The sequence below is a fragment of the Melozone crissalis genome, unplaced genomic scaffold (assembly GCF_028551555.1).
Source record: "Melozone crissalis strain CALT ecotype California unplaced genomic scaffold, PUWL_Pcris_2 ptg000034l_1, whole genome shotgun sequence".
In the NCBI taxonomy this organism is placed as follows: Eukaryota; Metazoa; Chordata; class Aves; order Passeriformes; family Passerellidae; genus Melozone; species Melozone crissalis.
The window spans coordinates 551075-573304 of record NW_026535812.1 but is presented as its reverse complement, the minus strand read 5'-3'; the positions used below and the strand labels follow the sequence as shown (position 1 = coordinate 573304).

Genomic DNA, 22230 nt, shown 5'->3' with positions numbered 1-22230 from the left:
GGCTGCTCCCCCATGTTTGTCCTCCCCTAGCAGTTGTCACTCTTTCCTAGGAGTACTCACACACAGCATTTGCTTTGTCTTCAAGGAGAGCCTTTGGCAGACAGGCAGGTGAAGTATGATCCAAAATCCCTGAGAGCCAGTGCAGATCTTTCCTCTGAGTTCAGTGAGCTTTGGATTGTGCCCTGATGGAATGAAAACTTGGCAGAGGAATCAACAGACTAGCTGTGACTTAAGTCAGGGAAAAAGATTTCTGCAAACCAATAGTGGCTGGAAAAGCTTGAGCTGAGTGCAGGAGGCCAAGCACAGGAAGGAACAGAGAGGTCAGCACTGGTGCCCAGAAAAACACTGGTAATGACAGGAGTTCTCTGTCAGAGTTATGGGCTTGTTCAGTCAATTAAAAGTGACAATCCAGCCCTGAGATGTTCAGCTTTCAGCCTGCAACAAGGCTGGGGGTGTTTATAATTCACCTCTCTTAATGGTGATCATTTGGAAAATTCATCGTCACACTTTCTCACCTTGGAATCAGTGCAGCTTTTAAGACCTATGAAAACCTTATCCACAGAAAGAAAAAGGTCAGATGATAATAAATACATTTTTAAAAATAAAGCTTTTGGATGATGATAAATGTAGCTAACCCCACCCAAATATTCACCCCAAAAAGAACCAATCATGTGATTTGGAACCTCACCTGTCCCCTCCTGCACAAACCAGTGTTAAAAGAGAAAAAGTCTATATTCTAATATGGACATATTAATATGTCTAATATTAATATTTTAGACATATTAATATGTCTATATTAAATTACAGACATTTTTAATTTCCCCTCTTCAAAAGAGAAGCCCTTTGTTTTACCACCAGATTGACCCGCTGTACTCGAGGCTAATATGTCTTAAGTAATTTTACAAATTTAATCTAACAAATCTAATCAAATTTAAACTTAACAAATGTAGTCACAATTAATCTCAACCTCCTCTTTGCTTGTCTTCCTTCCTTGTTCTCCCTGTCCTGTCATCTGGATCATTCTGAGCTTTTTCTCCCAAAATATTTGTTACTCCTAAAAGCTTAGACAGATGAGAGTTTGTGGTTAAAGAAATTTCATGTATTCACTGGGGATAGATGAAAGCTTATATGGAGCTATCAGTTGTCAAGGATAACTGGTAACATTCTTGTGAGGGGAAAGGGTAGAAAAAGGTATTAAGGATTCTTTAGGTTAAAAAAATTGGAATGTGATTCATAAATCTGCCATCCATCATCTTGAGTTCCCTGTCTCAAGGCTCCCAGCAGCTTTTAGAGGCTCCTTGATGATGAGGTTAGGACACAGTGCTGGTTATGTGACTTAGAGCCCAATTTCTGTCAGTACCATCAGAGGCCTCATCTGTAAACTTCTGTGTGCTCATGGTGATAAGGGGCACTTCGCTCTTTTATAGAAATAATCTCCATTTTCTCTGAGACTGAATGTTCTAGGAAGAGGAGAAAAATTTCATGATTTCATGTAAACTCCTCACAAAATAAAATATCATTATTTTCAAGGTTACATGCACAGCATGGGTATTGCATGAAATATCTTGAAGTTTTGCTATAAGTAACTTCAGCTCCTGGTTGAATTCCAGGTTCCTATTCAGGAAAGTAATCTCACATTTTAATGGACTTGAACCTGTACTTTTTGGACTTTTGGAGCAGTATGAAGACTTGTCCCAAAAATACAGCAATAAGGGGAATCTTCTTTTGCATATGAAACACAGTGTAATATATATGATGCATGTTCCCATAAATAACAAGAAAAAATGGAGTTCCTCTGAGTCAGAACAAAGATATGAGACTTAAGAGATAGAAACACATCCAGAATCACATGCCTGGAGTAGAATTACTAGAAACAGTTTTAGAATTTAAAGCTGAGTTTGAGTGTCTGCAATTTCCCATGCTTTTCTAATTTTTTTTCTCCACTATTTTCTTGGTTTTGGTTACAGTTAAACTTTCTTTGATCAGTCCTGTCCCTATATGCTTGCTCACCAGAGGGATGGGATCAGCCTTGGAGGATAGTCTTTCCCCAGCCCCTCAGGAGCTCTCCCCTCCATGCTCTCACCTGTGAGGTATTCCCAGGCTAGTGTTCAAAAGGGGAACATTCTGAAGTTCTGATTTTGAAACCTGAATCGTCCTTGGGTTCCAAGCTTTTTTCAAGACAGGTAAGCTGCCTTCTATTGGCTTTTGAAGCAAAACAAAACAGACCTCTCCAGTCCTTCAGTGGCAAAGGAGGACTAAAGTTGAGAGGGAAATTGCAGTGCTGGTGCAGCCACATCCTTTATTGGAATGAAGAGACACAGACAGCAGGAAAGTGTTCCTGCACCTGTGCACATGATCAGGACTGCCTTGGCCAGGTGGGAAGATGCTGGGCACTGCAACTGTGTTTACAGACAGTGAGGAACTGACTTTCACATGACAGCAAAGGCTGGAGTCTAAATCTGCTGGTTTCAATTTGAATTGCAGCTCTTCAGCACTTCCGCAACTTCCCAGGAGCAGTCCCTACGTCCCAGAGGAAGGGGAGCAGGCCCTTCCATAATGCAGAGGATTCTGCCATGGATCAGAACTTACTGCCAAGAGGAAAATCCAGAAGTGGGTCCTGAAAATGTCTGAACTGACAGCTGCAACTCAGGCAAAGCTGTCTTGTCTGAAAGAGCAATTTTGTCCTTTGATGTTCCTGGGCTTGATTACAGAGCACTGTGCAGGAAGGACAGCAGAGGCTCCAGCTGTCAGGAATATTTAAAGATCTTCTGAGAAGGAAGGGTCATTATCCAGAGGAGGTGAGCTTTGTAGGATGGAGGGGACCAAAACCAGGTGTAGCACCTGGAGGGAGACTGGAGGAGGACGGATACCTGTCGGATGCAGCAATAAAGAGAAATTCCCAGTTGTCTTTAATTATTCCTCTTCCTGTCCCATCAGAGGGAAATGGGTCCCATGGCAGTAACCGAAGGGAAGTAAGTCAGTGCCTCTGCTGTTAATTTAGTGTCCTCCTGGGACAGAGAGAGAATATCACTGTGCATGGTTTGACAATAGGCATCATCCCACAAGGAGGTTCTGGCTCTTCACAGTGTCTCTGAAAATGCCCTGAGCCTCATCCTGAGGCCCTGGAGCATCCCCTGAGCAGAGACCAGGACTTGAGAGGACAGGATCTAGAGAAGTACCTGCTCAGTCCCAGCTGGTACCTGCTACCAAAGGTCTGTCAAGCAGTGATGGAAAATCCATGCAGCATCTGATTTCCAGAGGAGAGCTGTGCTTGTGAGCCACAGTGTGCAAGGACTGGAATCTCTTGGTTAAAACATATGTTGTAAGAAGTGAGCAAAGCCTAAAGTAAACAGTTTACACAGAGGTAAAGCATCTGCTGATTGCTGCTATACGCAGGCAAAATGAGATTCTGTTTGAAAATGGCCTCATTTTGCCCTTGGTGCCTTTTTTTGTACAGTGGCATAACTGATGCCTCAACAGGCAGCGAGCTCCATTACTTATGTTTCCACTGTGCATTTTCTTTCCCAAACAATGTGTGCTGCCCCAAGAGCCTAATTATCACCTGAGAGATGTTAACAGCCAGATCATTGGAACTTGGAAAAGGTTTTGATCAAATACAAGCAAGATGTAGTTTGTATTTTGGTGCCCTATGTTCCAGGAGCAGCTGGTCTCCTGAGGTAGGAACGTGTGGAATAAGTTAATGAATTTAAATATGCTTCTGTTAGATCTTTTAATCATGAATGTAATTGCATCTGGTAGTCCTTTTAATTTTTAAATATAGAGGATGTGATTGGATTTCTTTTTCCTTTTTTTTATTAACAATTCTCAAATCTGTCACTACTGTTCCTCCCTTCGTGGAATTCTCCAGAAGGAGCACCTTCTTCCCAGAGTGAGCATTGTGAATCTTTACTGTATTCATTATTTCACTATCAATTTTCTGTCCTTCTCCACAGCTGCTTCTGCCTTTTTTGTGTCTGGCATAAGGAGCTCACACATATAGTAACAGGTACACCAAGCCTGAGCATGGAACGGGAGGGATTTACCTTTGGAATTCACCTCTGATGCATACATACCTTTCATGCCAGCTCTGCCACTTGTCTCCAGGCTGTCTGGAATAACAGGATGCACAAGCATCAGCCCAGCTTTCAGAAATATTAACAAGGGAAGTTTGAAGCCCAATATTCGTGTCCCACCAGTGACTGAGAGTGTTTCTAGTGTTCGAGCTAACTGGTAATAAAAAACATCACCAGGTTAAATGGAGCAGAGAAAAGAAGCTGTGCTGGCAGTTCTGTGATGCTGAAAGCTTTCTAGATCTCTTGCTTTTGCACAGATCCTCTCTTTAGGATGAAGAAAAAAAATGCAACACACCAAGCTGAGATCCCTAGAGTATCGAAAGAAACGGATTGTAATGACCCTGCTACCTTCCAGCTCCCATTGGCAAAATATTCAAAGAGAAGATAAATTATTATGTGAAGAGACAGGCAGGGGAATGAATGACTCAAAGCTGTGGGATATGGAGCCTCATATAACAAGATCACCAGCTCTTATTCACCCCAGGTTGGTGGTGCCTGAAAGCCTCTCCAAGGTCAGCAGTTTGCCAGAGTATCTGAAAGAGCTAATGGCCCCAGCCCAGAAGATGCCAATGGGCAGAGATTTAGTACAGCATGCTCCAGGGATGTGGATTACCACACACCTACTTCAAAATTTACCAAACACGAGAAAGTTTTTCTCCATGATAATTGTTTTTACAGGGAGACCAAGCACATGCCTGCACTCAAACTGTGGTTCTTTCAGTGGAGCTGTGCTGATAAAGCCCTTTTGGGAAGGAACTCATACTGGCAAGGATCCTCTGCTCCATAATTTAACCTATTTCCCCAGACAGAATAAGCCATACGCACCACCACAGAGATACTGCTACCCACAACTTCTTGCTGGCATTGCTATAATTCTTTTACTTCTCAGATTACAGCTATGCCAGCAAAACTCTTCCATGCTACTCAAGCTTATGAAGGAGAAAACACCTGTGTACATCTTTTAAAGGTGGTATTTCTCAGTCAAGCCTGAAGCAGAGACATAAGCAAAAGGCTCAGTAGGTGCAGAATTCCAACCTCCCGACGTAAACCCCGGTGCTGAGTGTTCTGGTGCCACATCCCCTACAGGCACAGGGCACTCGGGGGGCAGCAGGGAATGGCTGTGACAGAGTGTAAACACCTGCTCGGGCTGGCTCTGTCAGAGCCTCGGGAGGAAGGCTGGGCGAGCAGAGGGCTGCCGTGGGAGGATGCCGTGGGAGTGTATCTTGGGAGGATGCCGTGGGAGGATGCTCCGTGCCGCTCATCCCCGCAGAGGGGCAGGTGGTACCCGGCCGGTGACTTCACTGGACTCCAGGGTGGCATCACTGCCTCCAGTGGAGAGGGAAACAACCCCAATTACCAATTGCCAGCAATTAAATGGGATTTACAGTGTAAGACACGGGAAATCCCAGCAGAAGGGAGGAGATGCTGGCAAGAGGAGCTGTCCCTCCCTGCCGGAGCCAGTCCATGGCAGGCAGGTGCCATCTAGTGGGAACGGGGCACAGCCTTGTCCCCCTGGGCATTCCCAGGGGCATTCCCAGGCTGCAGCAGGAGCAGCACAGCCCCACCGAGCACTTTCTGTGGGTTCCTGTGGCCAAAGGCTTTTCCAAGTAGAAAGCAGCACTTTGGAAGATGCAGCATATGCTTTTAAGCACATAATTAGGGTTACCTGCAGAGGAATTTGGCAGCCTTTCTGCCAGCTGGAACACCTCTGGAGTCCTTCACATGAGAGGTGAGGGAATAATGTTGGCTTGTATTTACATTTTAAAAAGTCTTTCAAGGATCTTTTAATCAAAAATCAGATTTTTAAAATCACATTCAACATTTCTGCGTTTCTGGTATTCGCAAGTGCTCCTGCTAACCACAGGGCAAGGAATCTCATTAAGCATACTTAGAAGAACCCAAGGTTTGTCAGGGCAACATATCCCTTCTTCACAATAATACAGGGGTGCTGTCTGTGAAATACCCACTTGATATTTCATAACTTTCTCAGCTTCACAATGGACAGGTCTGAGTCATCACCCAGCAGAGAAGTCCTAAGGATGCTGAAGTTTTTTAGCCTCAAATGTCCATGTGAAGTCCCAAACCACGAGGCTGATTTGTGCTTCCAGTGAGTGCAACTGAGGGGAAACAAAGAGGGTTCCTGTGGTTAGAAATAGTTTTGCTGCTCCTTGCACCTCTCTGGGCAGAGCCAGGGACAGGTCACTGTCAGAGACAGGATGCTGCCTGGCCAGGACACATCAGTGGAGGATTTGGAGCGGCCCTTTCCAGCACTGCTCAGTTAATGAATTTTGCAGTCTTTGTTAGCTTCCTCAGCATGGTGATTCACTTAGGAGAGAAATTGTTTCTGTGAGCTAGACCATCACTCTGACAGCTCCTGCTGGGTCTATCTGTGTGCCTGCTCCAAATGAGCTGTGGCTGCTGAGGCTGGCGGGGAGCACTTGTGCTGTTTGGGATAAAATGCCCACACTTTGTGCTTCGGTTGTTGCATATTCTCGTTTTCTCTAGCAAGCAGTTTTAACCAAAGTGTTAATTGCAGGCCAGCTAGTGCTGCATTGTTTCCAGGCTCAAGCAAAAGGAGCTCAAAGCCAGAATCCATCCACTGTTTTCAGATCAATAATTTGTGAAAAATGAATAATGATGCCCGTGCAGTCTCCCGTGGTGCTGTGGGGTAGAGCTGGTGTTGGTTACAGAGAACATAAAGAGCAGCCTTCTCTCTCTTGGTGGGGCTGAGCCCTCCTGCCCAGCCTGGCTCTGGGGATGATTTTAAGAGCAAAATCTCAGCAATTGTTTCCTCTGGGCTTACTGGAGGCAGTGCCACCTGCAGAATTTGGGCTTCTTGATGCTGGCAAGCCTGAGATTGCACTGCACACCCTTTGATGGATTTTTGCATAGAGCTTTCAGTAATGTCTTGATTTCCCAGGAAATGATCTGTTTCAGATAGAAGCCAGGCAGCTTGTTACTCCTGCCAGCTGGCAGGGGGGTGGGTGTGTGCATATAGATATTTGGTGTTTAATAATTGAAACTGGATGTATCAAGCTTGGCAGCATGTCTTTCAGCTTTAAAGACAGAGTATTGTTAGAGGAAAATGGGATGTTTTCCTGTGCCCAAGACAAATTTTTCTTCCCCAGCTAATCTTGGTGTCTGCAGCTGCTTTGTCAGTATCTCCTCCTGAAAGGCTGGGAATGAACTTCTGAACATCTGTAACAGCTACATTAAGTGCTGTGGTTTATTGTAGAATTATGGATGATGATGGCTGGGTTACTAAACTGTAAATCAATCAAAGCATTTTGATGATATTCTATATCATAAGACAGAGACTCATGCAGCAAGTGACAGTGATTTATTGCACCAACTGGTGACACGTTCAGCCCCAATCATTTTTTTTATCATTACTTTGAAAAGATTCAACCCTTCATTAAAGCACATTTTAAAAGTCTGTAATGATGATAAAGTTTTGTTGTAATGAAAATTGACACTCCTGAACTGTGATTTCTGGTGATAGGAAAGTGAAGAATAAGGAACTTAGGATACACAAATGTCACGCTAAATTAGTTGAACAATCGTCTTTGTTTAATTGTGTTTTACCAGCAATGAAGGGAGCTTTTCCCTTTTCATCCTTAAATCTGTTCCTTTGAAAGCATCTCGCACTATCTGTAGTTTTGAGCCATGGAACCCAGGATTTTGGGTGCTTAGCAAGTCATCCATTTCCGAGGCATTAGCAACACAGACAGGATTTATTTCAATCTCTGCATATGATTCTTTGATCTGGGGCTTACTTAAGTGCATTCCAGTGTAATTAATTAGGAAAACAGTATAAGACAGTGGCAACTCCAAGTGATCTTAAATGTAAAAGTGACTGATTAGTAGCTCTGCTTTCTTGAGGATTATCTTTTGCTGCTTAACAACATCTGCTATTCCTGAGCAAGGGAGAGTCAGTTAATTGAGGAGAGGGAGCTTTGGTGCTCTTTGTAAGCCTCTAGTATGACTATTCACAAGAAAATCCATGTGGGAACTTCCCCCAGCACTGATGTTAAGAAGGAGCTGGGTGAATGGGATTAGGAGCAGTCCCCTAGGTGATGCTGTGAGGTGTGTGGCTGGATGCAGCTCACACTGATTACTTTGCATGGTAGCACTTGTTCCCTTTTCCTGGCAGCCCTGTGTGGCTTGCAGAGCTCCTTGGAATCCAGTCCTTGCACTGGGCCTGCTTTCAGGGGCGGGTTCTGCTGCTGTTTGTGTTTTCTTCCCTGGAATGTCTTGTTTCTGGATGTTGGCTGGCTGAAAGTTACAGTGTTTACTTTTATGTTCAGGACATGTCAGCGCAGTTTAAAAATCTTCTGCATCTCCATTCTGTTTCCAGAATCTGAGTCTTCCTACTCAGATCAATAAAAGTGGCTGTTCATCAGTTTTTGATTGGAGCAAGATTGATCAATGAGCAGCTCAGGGGTGCAGTGTTGCAGCTGAAGCTGCCTGACACAGATATTGCCTCCCTTTGCCAAAGAATTCAATTGTCCTGCACAAGCAATCAATATCTCTGACTACTCTTGCTCCCTTCATCTTCCTCTACAGTTTCATTATAATTTCATCTTCTTCAAGGAGCCATATTTCCTGTCTATCATGCTGTTGCATTTTCCATGAATCTTTTTTGAATCTCACAGCCAGTGGAGCTCTATGATTCACAGAAGAGAAGCTGACTTGTGATTCAAAAGAAAATGCAAATTCTAGCCTATCTGCTTTATTTACAGCTGCTTCAAATAAATACTTTTCCATGGTGCATAGTTACTTCAGCTTTTTCTTTGCTCTAGATCAACTTGCTTCTGGTTTTCTTTTTTCTGTTTGGCAATATCCTGGTCATTCTTTCTTCTGCATCCTGAGGTGTGCAGGCATCAGATGCAGAAATAATGCATTATTAGTTAAAGTATTCACTTGTTTTATTCATTGCATCCATCTTGACACTCAGGGAGGCTAAATCCCTGGCATTCTCTCTCTTCCCAGGACAAAGCATGAAGCTCCAGAGATTTCTGTGCAGAACCAGTGCAGCTCAGCCCCAATGACACAGACTTGGCAGCCTGCACTGGCAGTGTGTTAGGGGACAGCATTTATTTCCTGGAGCTGGAATGAGGCCCCAAATGCTTTCCACTTATCTCGTGGTGGGGTGAAAACCGCTGTCCAATGCTGCATGTGCAGTGGACATTGATATCTGGCACAGAGATTAAAAGTTCAGTGTCTCATTGCAAATGCATCATTACTCTTCAGGGATTGATTTTTTTACTTGCTTGGTTCTAATGTGGCCACACAGAGGAAGATAACAAAAAAAAAAAAGGTATGTAGAACCATTCTAGCAAATATTTTATTGTTAATATGGCTGTTATATGTCACTGATTTCTCTGTGTTTTGTAATGCCAAAGTCAATGTAACTGAAAGTCTCTGTGACAGAACCAGAAAACGAAGGGAGAGAAAATTTTTCTTTCATGTTTTTCCCTCCTGAAACTTCCTGCCTTGCTGACAGCAGGGGCAGTAATAGAAGCAAAGGAATGCAAAGAATAAGCACAGGTTGCAGTACACCTTTCTGCCATCTGTTCCCTGCCAGCGCTGATGTAATCCCTCTGGCACTGAAACTTCCCTCTGCCATCTGTCAGCATCCCGACCTGCTATCGATTAGGGGGGGTTGCTGAGGTCACTTAGGAATCACAACAACCCTCCCAAAACTCAGGAAAGGTACTGCATCAAAGGAATTTGATTTGTAACTTGCTGTCATTTCTCGTGCCTTACTGCAGTAGAAGACAGCAGTCAACACTTACTAAGCTGCTCCTCACATGAGGAAAGTTCCAGCAAAAGAAAGCGCTTGTTTTTAAATGGGGCAAGTAACATAAGCTTTTAATGGGTCCTAGAGGAGTCCAAGGCTCCAGAGGGTTCTGGAATGCCTTTCTCTCCACCCCCATTTGCTCGCCTCATCCTAACCCCCACGTTTTTTTCCAAGCCTTTGTCCAATTTTCATCATATCTGTCATTTTGAAAAATGAGCTGGCGGTTCACTCCTAAGGTTCATAGCATGAAATGTATCTTTTTTTAGATTAACTTGTTTGCAGAGAGACAATTCGACAGGAAATTCTTGTGCTTACACAGCGATGCAATTTTTATGAATAGCAGAGATGTTGTTAAAACTCATTATCTGTGTCTATTCTGCTAATTGGATATAAAAAAGTCATAAGACACGAGGGGGCTAGGACCACACTTGCTTCCTGGGGAAGAGCCTGTTAGTGCATGGCTAACAAATCTGAACTGGGGCTGAATGTGTAACAGTGTAGTATGAACACAGTGAGTACCAGCACTGCACAGCACTGAGATCTGAGGTAAAAGTACACCTCATTTCATTTATGAAGATAAATGGAGACAGTGGTCCTGAAAGTGTCCATTTCTGATGGTTTCAGAGAAATGAATGCCCAGCTATAGCTACCTTGATGTTCCATTTGATCCCAGACATAAAATGCTCCCTTGTGTTACCACACATATCAATCAGGGTGGAATAGCCTGTATCATTCTGCCACTCCCAGCATGGGTGTCAAGGCTCCATGTCCCCTCCCAACTTTGTGACAAACCAGACCTCAAACAAACCCTCTGCCCCTGGGGCTGACTTACATCCTGTGTGCCTCCACTCCAGCTCTGCTGCCTTTGCCAGTGTATTTCAGGAGGAATACCTAAGTTACAGGAACACAATACTGTTGTAACTATTGCTTTGCAGACCTACCTTTCATTGTAAATCAGCTTTAAACAGAGACATCTCACCCTGTGTGCGGGCACACAGCATTACTGCTCCTGCAGATCCCAAAATCGAGGCTGAGGTGCTGCATGTGGCTGGATCAAGCACACAGACTGACCTTTTCCTGGGTTTCATCTTTTCAGGTCTCTTCTCCACCAGTCTAGAGAAGCCTTGCAGTTGTGTTTGACTGCCTCTGGTGTTTTAAAGCCAGCCCATGCATGGCATGGAAAACCAGAAGGGAGCTTTTGTTCAAGATTGTGTTGAGTGGATGGAAGGATGGGCGTTTGTCCTGTGAAATGCCTGAGCTGCTGCTTGCTCTTTTGTCTCATTTCTTGCTGTCAGACTCTGTTCTGCTTGCACACAGCCATGGTGTTGGGTGCACAAAGGTCCAACACACTCTGCAGGTGGGATCATCACTCTGTGATGACAGGCTGCATCACCAGGACTGCAAACCATCCCAAATAGCCCACATTTTATAAAATGCATGGGTGCAAAGAGAGAGGTGTGGCTCTTTTCATCTGTCTCAGGCTCCTGGAGCAGCCTGAGCATTGTTTTGAGCTGGCTCTGAGTTGGCCCATGGTGAAATCAGCCCCCAGGATGATTTCAGCCTTCAGGATGATCCTCCCTGAGTGAGGATCTGGAGGGTGAGCAGAGCCCATGAGGGCTGGCTGTTACATTTCCAAGTGTCCTGTCTTTTAATACAGCCAAGTCCCAAGAGCAGAGACCATCAGGCAAAACAAACACAATTATGCTAAACAAACCTGGCTCCCAAAGCAAGCACTGGCAGCCCCTCCTTTCCTGGCAAAGGAAATCACTGCTGTAGGTGTTTACCCAAACTGAGAGCTGGAGGATTTGGTTTGCTATTCAGCTTCTTGGCTTTTGGGGTTTTTTGTTGAAATATTTATTTAAACATAGAAAAAATGTTTGTTTTGTTTGTTTGGGGTTTTCTTTCTGTTCCTATGACTTTTAAAGAATGAAGAGTTTATTGTGTGTGAAATGCAGGAACAGTCTAAATGAACAACAGATGAGAGGAAATAGACTGAGGAAAATTAGGGCTATTTGCTACCAAAGGAAGTAATCATTGTACATATATTAAATTCCAATCTCTAACTGAGAATGTGCTTGTTATGCAAGAGGAAAAACAGGGTAGAGGAAAACAGGGAAATATGTAGAACCTTTGCAAGGTTGGGCTTTAAAAGTGATAAGTATGGGTTGGGTAAATAAGGCAGGAGGCAGCTTTTACTGAAGTAAGAGGTGGCTGGAGAGTCAGCCAGAGTTTCCCATTGTAGCAGAAGGTTATTTTCTGTACAGAAGGGGGAAAGTGTTCTCCATACACCTCCTATTTGTAGGTAACATTTAGTGTGACTTTATAATGGAAAAATAAACTCTTTATGGACTTTCATCTGCCATATTCTCAGCTCATCCATCATCAGACACACCTGACTCACTTATGACTTACCTGTGAGTTCTTGCTGGGCTGTTCCTAAAGGCTCATTTCCAGTGGAGATAACCCTTACCTGTCAATCCCCTTGGGTGCTCCAGCCAAGAGAGGGTTTAGGTGATGGCAGGGGGGGTGCTGAGTGCTCTGCTGCTTCTTCCCTTGATTCTTGCAGACTAACAGCAGGGCACGAGTGCATTTCACTGCTGGGAGGCAAAATCAGTGGTGGTTTCAGTGAAAAAAACTACTTACAGTGAGAGCCAGTGGAAATGGAATAAGGACTCTTACCAAGGATTTGTGGAGTGTGTGCAATACATGGGCTTGACTTACAGGGATGCCTTAAATCAGCCACAAATTTGACATTACTGCATCTTTAAACAAAACACAGCATTTCTCATTACCACAAGATGGCAGCCCCCCTGCTCAGTTAATTCAGCAAAGATATAGAATGATTTTTTAATTTTTTTTTTCTTTTAGCAGTAGAAAAAGTGTAGCCTGGGGGAATGCTTTGACAGATTGGGGTTATATGGCTAAAGCTGACCTATGCAGCTTCCTTCCCCTTCCCCCTCCTGGCAGGCAGATGAAGCATTTATGATTGCAAGTGGCTAGCTGTATTTTGTTCTTTATCTGATGGAAGGCCACCACAGTAATCAAAAAGGACTTGTTACATACTTTGCTTTTCCTGGGAGGAATGCCTGAAAGCACAGTAAAGAACCTGTAAAAATTAAAAATAAAAATTAAAAAAAAAAAAAAGAAAAATGGCCAAGTGGGAGGAAGCATTTAAGCCCAGGAAATAATAGGGAATTGCACAGTCAAATAAGCAGTTCTTGGCAGAATTTAGAGACCAGCAGCAGTAAGAAGGATGCAGTGGCATGTAAAAAAGAGTGGAAATTAACTGAAGAGAAATGGTAGCATCATATTTAGAATCTGTCACCTTATCAGAATTATCTTGACTGATTATTAGCAAAAGAGAAGGAATTGAGTTTTTAGAGGAAGAAGGGTTTCATTTCCCCTTCCTTAGCTGAGGAACCTGCTGACAGGAATTAAGACAGAATATTGCTAAATGGCAGCTTCAGCCACGCAACAAAGGGTTATTTTTAACCCCAAGCTGCTCAGTGACTGCATTTGCAGCATGGCCCTGCTTAAAAAAAAAAAACCCCAAAACTCTGCTGGCAAAACTGACACTGCTTTGTGCTGCTATGTGAGAATTGAAAGGAGAGGTCTGGGTGGGAATCCTGTAGGGCAGTGGTGCCTCTGACACCCGTGTCATGAAAATATGCCTGCAGTTAACCATTGTCCTCTGACCTCAATCCATGCTGAAACAGGGGCTTTGCATAATCCTGCAAGGAGACAGCTCCTGCTCCAAAAAAATGTTATGTTTTGAATTTCCAAAACTGACAAAGGAGACATTGTCAGCCCTTCACACATGGGAAACAGAGGCAGGGGGAGAGAGCTTTGTCTGGGGCAAGCGGGCTAATTTTGACAGAATGAGCACTTCAGGTGAAGTTTCCTGAATTCATTTGTGTATTATGACCACAAGGTTGGCCTTCCTTTCTAATGCTGGATTTTGTTCTTCTTGAAACTTGAGTTCAGGTACAGGGTTGTTGATCAAAACCATTCTTTTTGTTCTGTTCTGTTTAATAAATATGCCAGGGATCTGTGCACCTTGCCTGCAGGTCTGAGGTGAACTCTGCAAATGCCTCAGAGGTGGATTTTCAGGTGGATTTCCATGTTGGGACTGCCAGGAGCAGCAATGCAAGGAATGGTAGAGGTGTGACTTTCTTCTGCTTGTCCTTGTGCCCCTGGGGATCACAGCCCCGTGGGTGTGGAGAAGGGAGCTCCAAGAGCAGTAATGCTACTCTGCTCAGCTTCATGTGAGAGGAAAAGTCTTACTAACTCCACTGTCCTTTTGTCTTGCTCAAGCTTGTTAACTCCCGAAAAACCAGTGAGATACGACCCCACATGACCAAACTGGAGCTTTTTTATGAGGCACTATTGAGTGGAACCATCTGGCCTAGGAGAATACCACGCTTCTGAAAGGAGCCTTTAGGAATAGTAAAGTTAAATGGCTGTCTGGGACACCATGCTGAATGAAGGGCACTCGCAGCTGCATGAGGTTTAGGGGTTTATTTTATCTCTGATGACAAAACAAAAAAGTACTAGTTATGTGGTTCCTCATGAATTCCAAGCCACTGTTAATAAGTGGCATTGCCTGTGTTCTCAGCCATGCTGGAACATAGTTCTCTCAGCTTGTTGACTGCTAATGGATGATGATTTACAATTACCTAATTTTTCTCTGATCTTAAAGGCGATCCCAAATTATACTTCACGAACAGAAATTTCAGTATCTGAAGTTCCTTGAGTGAACACTTGCACTGTCATCCCACTAATACCCAAGTGGCTCACCCCTGTGGCTCCTGAGGTCTCAGTCCCTTGGAAGGTGTGCTGTTCACTTGCCTGAAGGCTGAGGGAATCTGCTCCTCACAAACCAAGACCTTTCTAGAAAGCTAAATACAGATTTGGGAGCATAACTTTCACTATGTCAATGGTGCATCTCAACTTAGGCAGTTAAAACTTCTTTTGCTGTAAAGTCTCTGTTTAGTTTTGTTTGTTTGGCTTATTGTTTGTTTGGTTTGGGTTTCTTTTTTTTTTTTTTTTTTTTTTTTTGTTGGGGCATTTTGCTTGGGTTTTTTAAAAATTTTATTTTATTTTATTTATGCCCATTGGGGCAGCCTCCTTAAGTACTTCTGGGGGCCTGGTTCCAGTTTCCAAAGATAAATCTGATTTCTGTGTAGGAGGCAACTCTTTCCTTCAAGCACTTTTCTATGTGACAGACCCAGAAAGGGGCAAATTGAATTCAAAGTAGAATTTCTAAAATTGTAACCTATTTCCTGTGCTTTCCATTCATTGAGATGAATCTTTGAGAAAGATTCCTCATGGTAAAATATTTACCAGGGTATTACATTGACAAAGGCAATAGCTCTTAGAGTGCAGTGTGAAGAAAGAAGTTCCAGTTCTTTAAACTTTTTTCAATCCACATCCTGTTCAGTGCCTCTGTTTCAGTGGACTCCAGAAGCTTTGCACGATATTTATTCATCTGATTTACTAACAGTCTCCTAAAGTTTAAACAGAGACACAGAGAGAAGATAAGCTGGACTCAGCCTTGCAGGTATCCAATTCATGCCAACTCTGCCACTTCTATTTGACTTTATGCACATCATTTAATATTTGTGGTTCTCCTGTCTGCCAAATGCAGATACCAATTCCTCTTTTTTTTCCCTATCCGCACTTGTATAGGTGGCATGTTTGGACAGGAATCAGCTCCTCCTTTGTCTGTGGTTACCTCACACATAAATGAGTCCCTGATCTTAGGAATCAGGGAGAAGCAACCTTCTAGTTGCCTCTGTAGCCACAAAATAATAAATGGCTTTGACCTGTTCAGTGAAAAATGCAACTTTTGGATTACATCAGTGAAAATAAAAATCCACTGCAGTTCACAAGTCAAAAACTGCTGATAGCATTTAGCACCACTGTCTGTCATTGAACATGTGGCATTCATCACTGCTCTCCTTTTCTTCCCAGTGCTGTATTTTATCCCGTCTATTGGAGGTTTCTTGGCTCAGTCTGTATGAATTATGGCTGCCTCTCAGTCAGGGTAGTGGAATCACTGCAGGCTGCAAAGTAAAGGAAGGAAAAAGAGGTAGGCTTTTTAAAGTCTTCAAAAGAAAATATCTGCTCCCCTTTTTCTCACTGTCCCTGTATACAGACAGTACTGGACAGTATTACTAAACAGTGAGATACTCTTACCATTGAAGAGAGATGGAATGGTTTCCAAAACGAACAAATATCTGTACCAGCCCTCATTATGAAGGCAGAAGGCAGGAGAGGAATCGGAGCTGGGGTGGACACCCCCTGCCATTGTTGGAAAGACCAAAACTGACTGCTTTGAAACAGCCCTTCAGCAGGTTTATAATGAATTAGGAAAGCAAACATTACTTAATATGAGACTTCCTGGGCAATGGCTCTGATGTATTGTTTTAAAACTAAATTGCTTTTATTGCAGAAATTTAGGTTAGTAATAGGAGGAATAATACTGAAGTTGCTAGGAAAACAGGGATCTGTTAAAATTAGCCAAAACAGAATACTTTTACTATATTTTCTTCCAAAAACTGTTCACTGCCATCTCAGTGGCCATTCCATTTGGTGTTCCTGAACAGTGTTGGCAAGGCAGAGAGCCCTAGCAGCATTCTGAAGATGCATTTCTGATGGGGACATGGATCCTCCACCACCCTTGTGTGAAACACTCCCAGCTGCATGTGTGTGTTCCTGCCAAAGCCAGGTGCTCCCATGTGTGCTCAGTGTCACAGTCCCATGCCCTGAAAGCAGGTGCCAGATTTAGGAGGTAGAGAAGGCATTTCCTCCTTCTGGAAACACAAAGACACCTCAGTCCCATGCTGCTGGCAGTTAAGGAAGAAAAGCCCATTTCCCTCTGTGTGGAAAGGGCCATTGCAGACTGCCATCTCTGTCAGTCCCAGAACTCCATGGGCTGAAGCCAGAAGGTCTCTGCTAAGAGACAGCTGTCATGTTTTCAGTTCTAGGGACAGCTTCTATTGTTGAGGACTTCATTGTACTTACAACAGCAAGAACGCTCCATGTCATTATGTGTGCTCTTCCTGGTTGTCTTGCTTTTCCCTTCTATTTAGTCTCGTGTCAAAAGTGTGTCTGAAGTTTGTTTGATTTAATACCAGTTTGACTGAAATGGGAATAAATTATTGCTGATATTGCTGGTTGTCAGCTCAGCCTTCTCTTTCTGCAAAGCATATTGCATTCCTGATTTCCTGTTGTTTTTCATTTATGTTCCTGTGGTTTTATCCTGCTACTCACTGCAGACTCCCATATTTCAGCTCAGCAGCCTCATCAACCAAGCAGTGGGTGTCCTGGTCAGCATCTGCATGGAGTGGAGGTGATAGGCCCAGCTCACAGAGAGAGGCTGCTGGGCTATCCTTCAGAGCAGGTCCTGGCTGGCACTGCAGGCACCCAGTGCTTGGCGGGAAAGTCCAGGCAGTGCCAGGAGCCACAGTTGCTCTCTGAAGTCAAGGAACAGGTTTAGTCCTGGTGATTTGTTCTGACTTTGCAGTCTGTTGCTGGCAATGGACATCCTGGTGAAGGTGCTACTACTTGGCAAGGCTAAAATGAGAAACACGGGTCTAATGTGCACAAAGGGCTTTGCATGAGATATTGCAAGATAAAAACAACCCAGAAATACAGTTGGATGGATGATGTCACGTTGATTTACTCAGGTTTTTGCTGTCTGCACTAGCAGAATATTTATTCTGTTTTCTCTTCTCCTTGTAGAAAATTTTACTACATCACTCTGCTGAGAGACCCCGTTTCTCGTTACCTCAGCGAATGGCGTCACGTCCAACGAGGAGCTACTTGGAAGACCTCCTTGCACATGTGTGATGGCAGGACACCCACTCCTGAAGAGCTGCCCTCATGCTACGAGGGCACGGACTGGTCGGGCTGCACACTGCAGGAGTTCATGGACTGCCCCTACAACTTGGCCAACAACCGCCAGGTGAGGATGTTGGCTGACTTGAGCCTGGTGGGCTGCTACAACATGTCCTTCATCCCAGAGAACAAGCGAGCGCAGATCCTGCTGGAGAGCGCCAAAAAAAACCTCAAAGACATGGCCTTTTTCGGCCTGACAGAGTTCCAGAGAAAGACTCAGTACCTGTTTGAGAGGACTTTTAACCTGAAGTTCATCCGGCCCTTCATGCAGTACAACAGCACGCGGGCGGGTGGCGTGGAGGTGGACAACAACACCATCCGCAGGATCGAGGAGCTCAACGACCTGGACATGCAGCTCTATGACTATGCAAAGGACCTCTTCCAGCAGCGCTACCAGTACAAGAGGCAGCTGGAGAGGATGGAGCAGAGGATCAGGAACCGGGAGGAGAGGCTCCTGCACCGCTCCAACGAAGCGCTTCCCAAGGAAGAGACCGAGGAGCAAGGACGTTTGCCCACTGAGGACTACATGAGCCATATTATAGAGAAGTGGTAGCCTAGGCAGACTTTTATATTAATGATATTGTGGGGTTTCCATATGAGAGATGGTAGAAGTAAAAATAACAACAACAAAAAAAAACAAAACAAAAACAAAACATATTTTATTTAAAAAAAAGTCTGTAAAACAGAAGGTAGATTGCTTCCTTGAGTATAGGGTCTTTTTACTGTTTCTTACAAGACCGATGAGATTCTTAAAAAAATCAATAAATACATAAAAATAAAAAAAGGGTCAACATTCTAACGCAGAGATAAAAAAATGCACAAATGCAGTTACCCAAGCATATGGCCAAATACAGAAGAATGTTTCTTATCCTCATGATTTTAACACAAATGGCAGAAGTAGGATTTTTTTTAAATCTGTTTATCCCCTGAGCCTCATGCTCTAAACATGCATAATTAAAAAACAAGGAAACAGAGGTTTTCTTTTGTGGGGGAGGTGGGGTGGGAATTGCACTGTTTGTCAGTAACTGATGATGGTGACTGAGTTGTGGATGGGCCATCCTGTCAGGCTGGGATCTGAGCACACAGGCAGTCACAGCATTTCAGCTGGCAGCCACTGCCAGAAAGTAGAGCACCATAAAAAGAAAAAAAGAAGAACACCAGTCGGAGGATGAGAAACATTAAAGCAAATTGACTATGGCCTGGGAAATGTACTTAGCACAGTGGTTCTGATTCATTGCACTAGTATCACATATACATACACAGGTTCATCACAAAAATAATGGGGAATTCGTACACAAAACTCCCAGATTTGTTTCCCAGACAGGTCCCAAAACAAGTTAAGAGCCACCCATAGATTCAAACCTGCACTGACATGTTATCCTGTCAGCTTACACCACTACCACTCAAGTCACTATCAGTATTGTTTGCTAACAGCACACAAAAACCCTATCCTACATACTACCAAAAAAAAAAGGAAGAAAAATGTAATAATTCCTTCATAAATCCACAAAAAATTCAGACCCTGTAAATGATATGTCACTGATGGAAATGTGACAAGGGGGTGATTTTGTTTTGTTTGTTGCTATGAGAAATACTGACCCAGAATAAGCATATAGACCTTCCCTAGCTGTATTATTTCAGTTATTTTTACTTGCTTTTATCAAGACATAATTGGCATCAGCCTGCTTCCAGTAAAGTCACTAGAACTGATTTAAGTGGGGACAGGATGGGGCTCTTTTCCAGAGCTGTGAAAATTTCTGATTATGGGTCTAAATTAATTATGAGACAGTGCACATTGTCTTTTGGCAGGGTGCCTGTTCTGCAGCCCTTACTTTAAATGAACAAGCTATGTTCATAAAACTGGAAAGGGGAATCATGGACAGTGTTTTTTTAGTCTCAGACCACTCTCAAAGCAGAACTCTTTCAATGCTGTTTTTTAGGGCCTCATGGAAGTTTAATCCTCCAGTGTGGGGACAGTCTAACCAGGTTCTGCTTACTGACTTTTGAGACAGAACAACAATGACTTCTCTAATTCCTCTTTCCACTCACCAAATTAAAATATGGCTTATTTTTTTGCTGTTGCAAGCACTTCTTTGTTTGGCTGGAAGCATGGAAATGAAGCAGTTTTTTCCTGGTTCATGTCTCACTGTTAATACTCAGCCTGTAAGACCTGAACCAGCTATTGTTTAGGGTAAACTCTGAACCAAATGGAATAGGATTTCATGTTCAAAGGCCCCATTAACTGCAAATCAATATGGCATTGAAATTACTGGAGAAGAGGCAGAGAGCTGATGAACTCAACTTTAGCATGTCATTTTTACAGCATCCCTTTCCCATCACACAGGTCCACTGTGTGCTGCTTGGTTTGGATTTTAATTCCTTCTCTGCCTCTGTGCACTGTTTCCAGCAGTTTCAAGGTCAGACTGAGTTTTGCAAAGGAAGGGCTTCTGGGGGGGATACACCTTGCTTTTGAATACATTTTTTTCCTATAGAGAAAAGACAGCTAAAAAACTTGAGAAGGAAAAACAAAATTCTGTTACAGCCCTGAGCCAAAGTCCACCAGAGTCAGAGGATGTCTTTCCCATTGATTTCAGGTGGATTTTGGTCAGGTCCTGGTCTGATCCTGCTGCTGCAGAGTGCACAAGCACACACTCAGCTGCCTGCAGGGACAGCAGGACATTGTCAGCCACACATTTGGCTGGAACCAGTAGGTGCTGGTTCTGTCCGTGTCTTTAAGGTTGTGCCAGTGCTTCTGCCACTGGCACAACCAGAATGGCTCCTGTTCCCAGAAATGTGTAACTTGGCCATAAGCATTTCCTCCTGGATGAAAATTGGGGAGCAAAATGAAACAGTATTTGGTGGTTGGCTTGGGGGAAGAGAAGGTTATTACAAATCCATTGTTCATCTCTGAATCCCAAGACTGGCAGAAGCTATGTCTGCTACTTGCCAGCACTTTTACATTTTGCTGTAACTACAGAAAACATTTGTATTTTAAAAATGCAACTTTGCAGGCTGTTTACCCACAAGACCAGCACATGAGATATAAAAAGCAACTGTTGCTGCACATGCACAGTTTCCACCTTTCGCCAAAAGCTTTTCAGGGTGTGTCCTGTGTGGTGGATCCATAAGGCACGAGGGGTTCTTGCAGCTAATCCCTGTTTGTGTCTCACTGCTGGGACTGTGTGGGATTCAGAGCAGGATTGTGATTAGGCTGTGTATGCCCGAGCTGTTCTGTGTTACAGGCTCTGAGTAACCAGCTGGATGTTAATGAATCTGTCTGCTGGGTTGTCTAAATCAGAAGCAGCCTCTGACCTTAGAAACATGTCAGTAGAAGACCTTGCTCCAACATTTATTTATATGTTTTGTAATGATTGCAGGAACAAGCAAAAGAAATGAAATTATATTGAAAACTGTCTTTGGTTAACAGTTTCATTTCAAACACAAAAGGAGGGCTGACCTCAGTACTGAGGCAGAAGTTACAAGGTTTAAATCCTGCACCCATGCAAATGCCTCAGTTTTTCCTCTACAATGGAAGTAACAAATTTAGGGACTCTAAAAGAGTACTCCAAGGTATGAAAAGTACAAGGCACTTTGAAACAGATTATGGATAATGGGAATGAACAGAATCACCCAAAAGCCTTCCCTCACCCTGGCTGCTGTGCTGGTCTGCTTCTGGCTGTTAATTGATTTTAAGTGCTGTGTACCAGAACATGGGTTGCAGGACATACCTGGCACTGTCTTCTTCCTTTAGTGGGTACAAGGGAAGGGATTTTTAACATAATGTGAATGTAGTTTTTTGTGATTTATATGTACCACACTTTGAAGTGGTACTATTTCTTTTCTTTTTAGGACTGATATTTTGATGCTACAATAACATGAAAAGTGTGTGTGTGTAGTTTTAAAATGAATGGAGAAGAACAGCTTTAAGGCACTCTGGCAGAAGTAGTGGCCAGATAGTAGATTCTTGTTCAATATCTGCCTCTTCCTTTCAAAAGGTTTTTCCTGTGACTTCCAGACACACCAAAAGCTTCTTCAGGACATGAAGTGTTTCTTCAGGGGGTCTGTCAGTGTATCATGATCCAGGTCAGGTTAGGAGAGTGCTGGGAGCAGTGCAGGCAGGTGCAAGATTGGACTTGTCCCTTAGGGACTTTGTGACTTCTTGGGGCACAGAAGTCAATTTGCTTTTAGTCACGTAAACAGTGAAAACATCAATGCTTGGTGTGTGTTCTTGCTGAAGAAAACATTTTCTTGCTGGTTTGTCTCATCGTAGTTAGCTCTGTTGAAGGAGTTTGCCTCATCCAAGGTTTTCCAGACAGATGCCACCTTGTACCCTGTCCAGGTCACAAAATGCAGGATTGACCAGTAAGGTTGCCAGCCCAGGCTGTCACAGGGTTCAAAGTCATAAACAAACAAACAAACAAAAAAAAAAAAAAAAAAAGTCAGAAAAGGGTA

General features: G+C 43.5%; 1 protein-coding gene across 1 annotated transcript in view; it reads left to right on the top strand.

Moving 5' to 3' along the window:
* The window catches only part of HS6ST1 (heparan sulfate 6-O-sulfotransferase 1), a 190050-nt gene extending 171619 nt beyond the window's left edge, over window positions 1–18431 (top strand). Inside the window, exon 2 of the mRNA XM_054282752.1 lies at window positions 17623–18431. Coding sequence (XP_054138727.1) covers window positions 17623–18331 — 709 coding nt within the window. The 3' untranslated portion in view covers window positions 18332–18431. The remainder of the gene's footprint in view (window positions 1–17622) is intronic.
* The last annotated feature ends 3799 nt before the right edge of the window (window positions 18432–22230 follow it).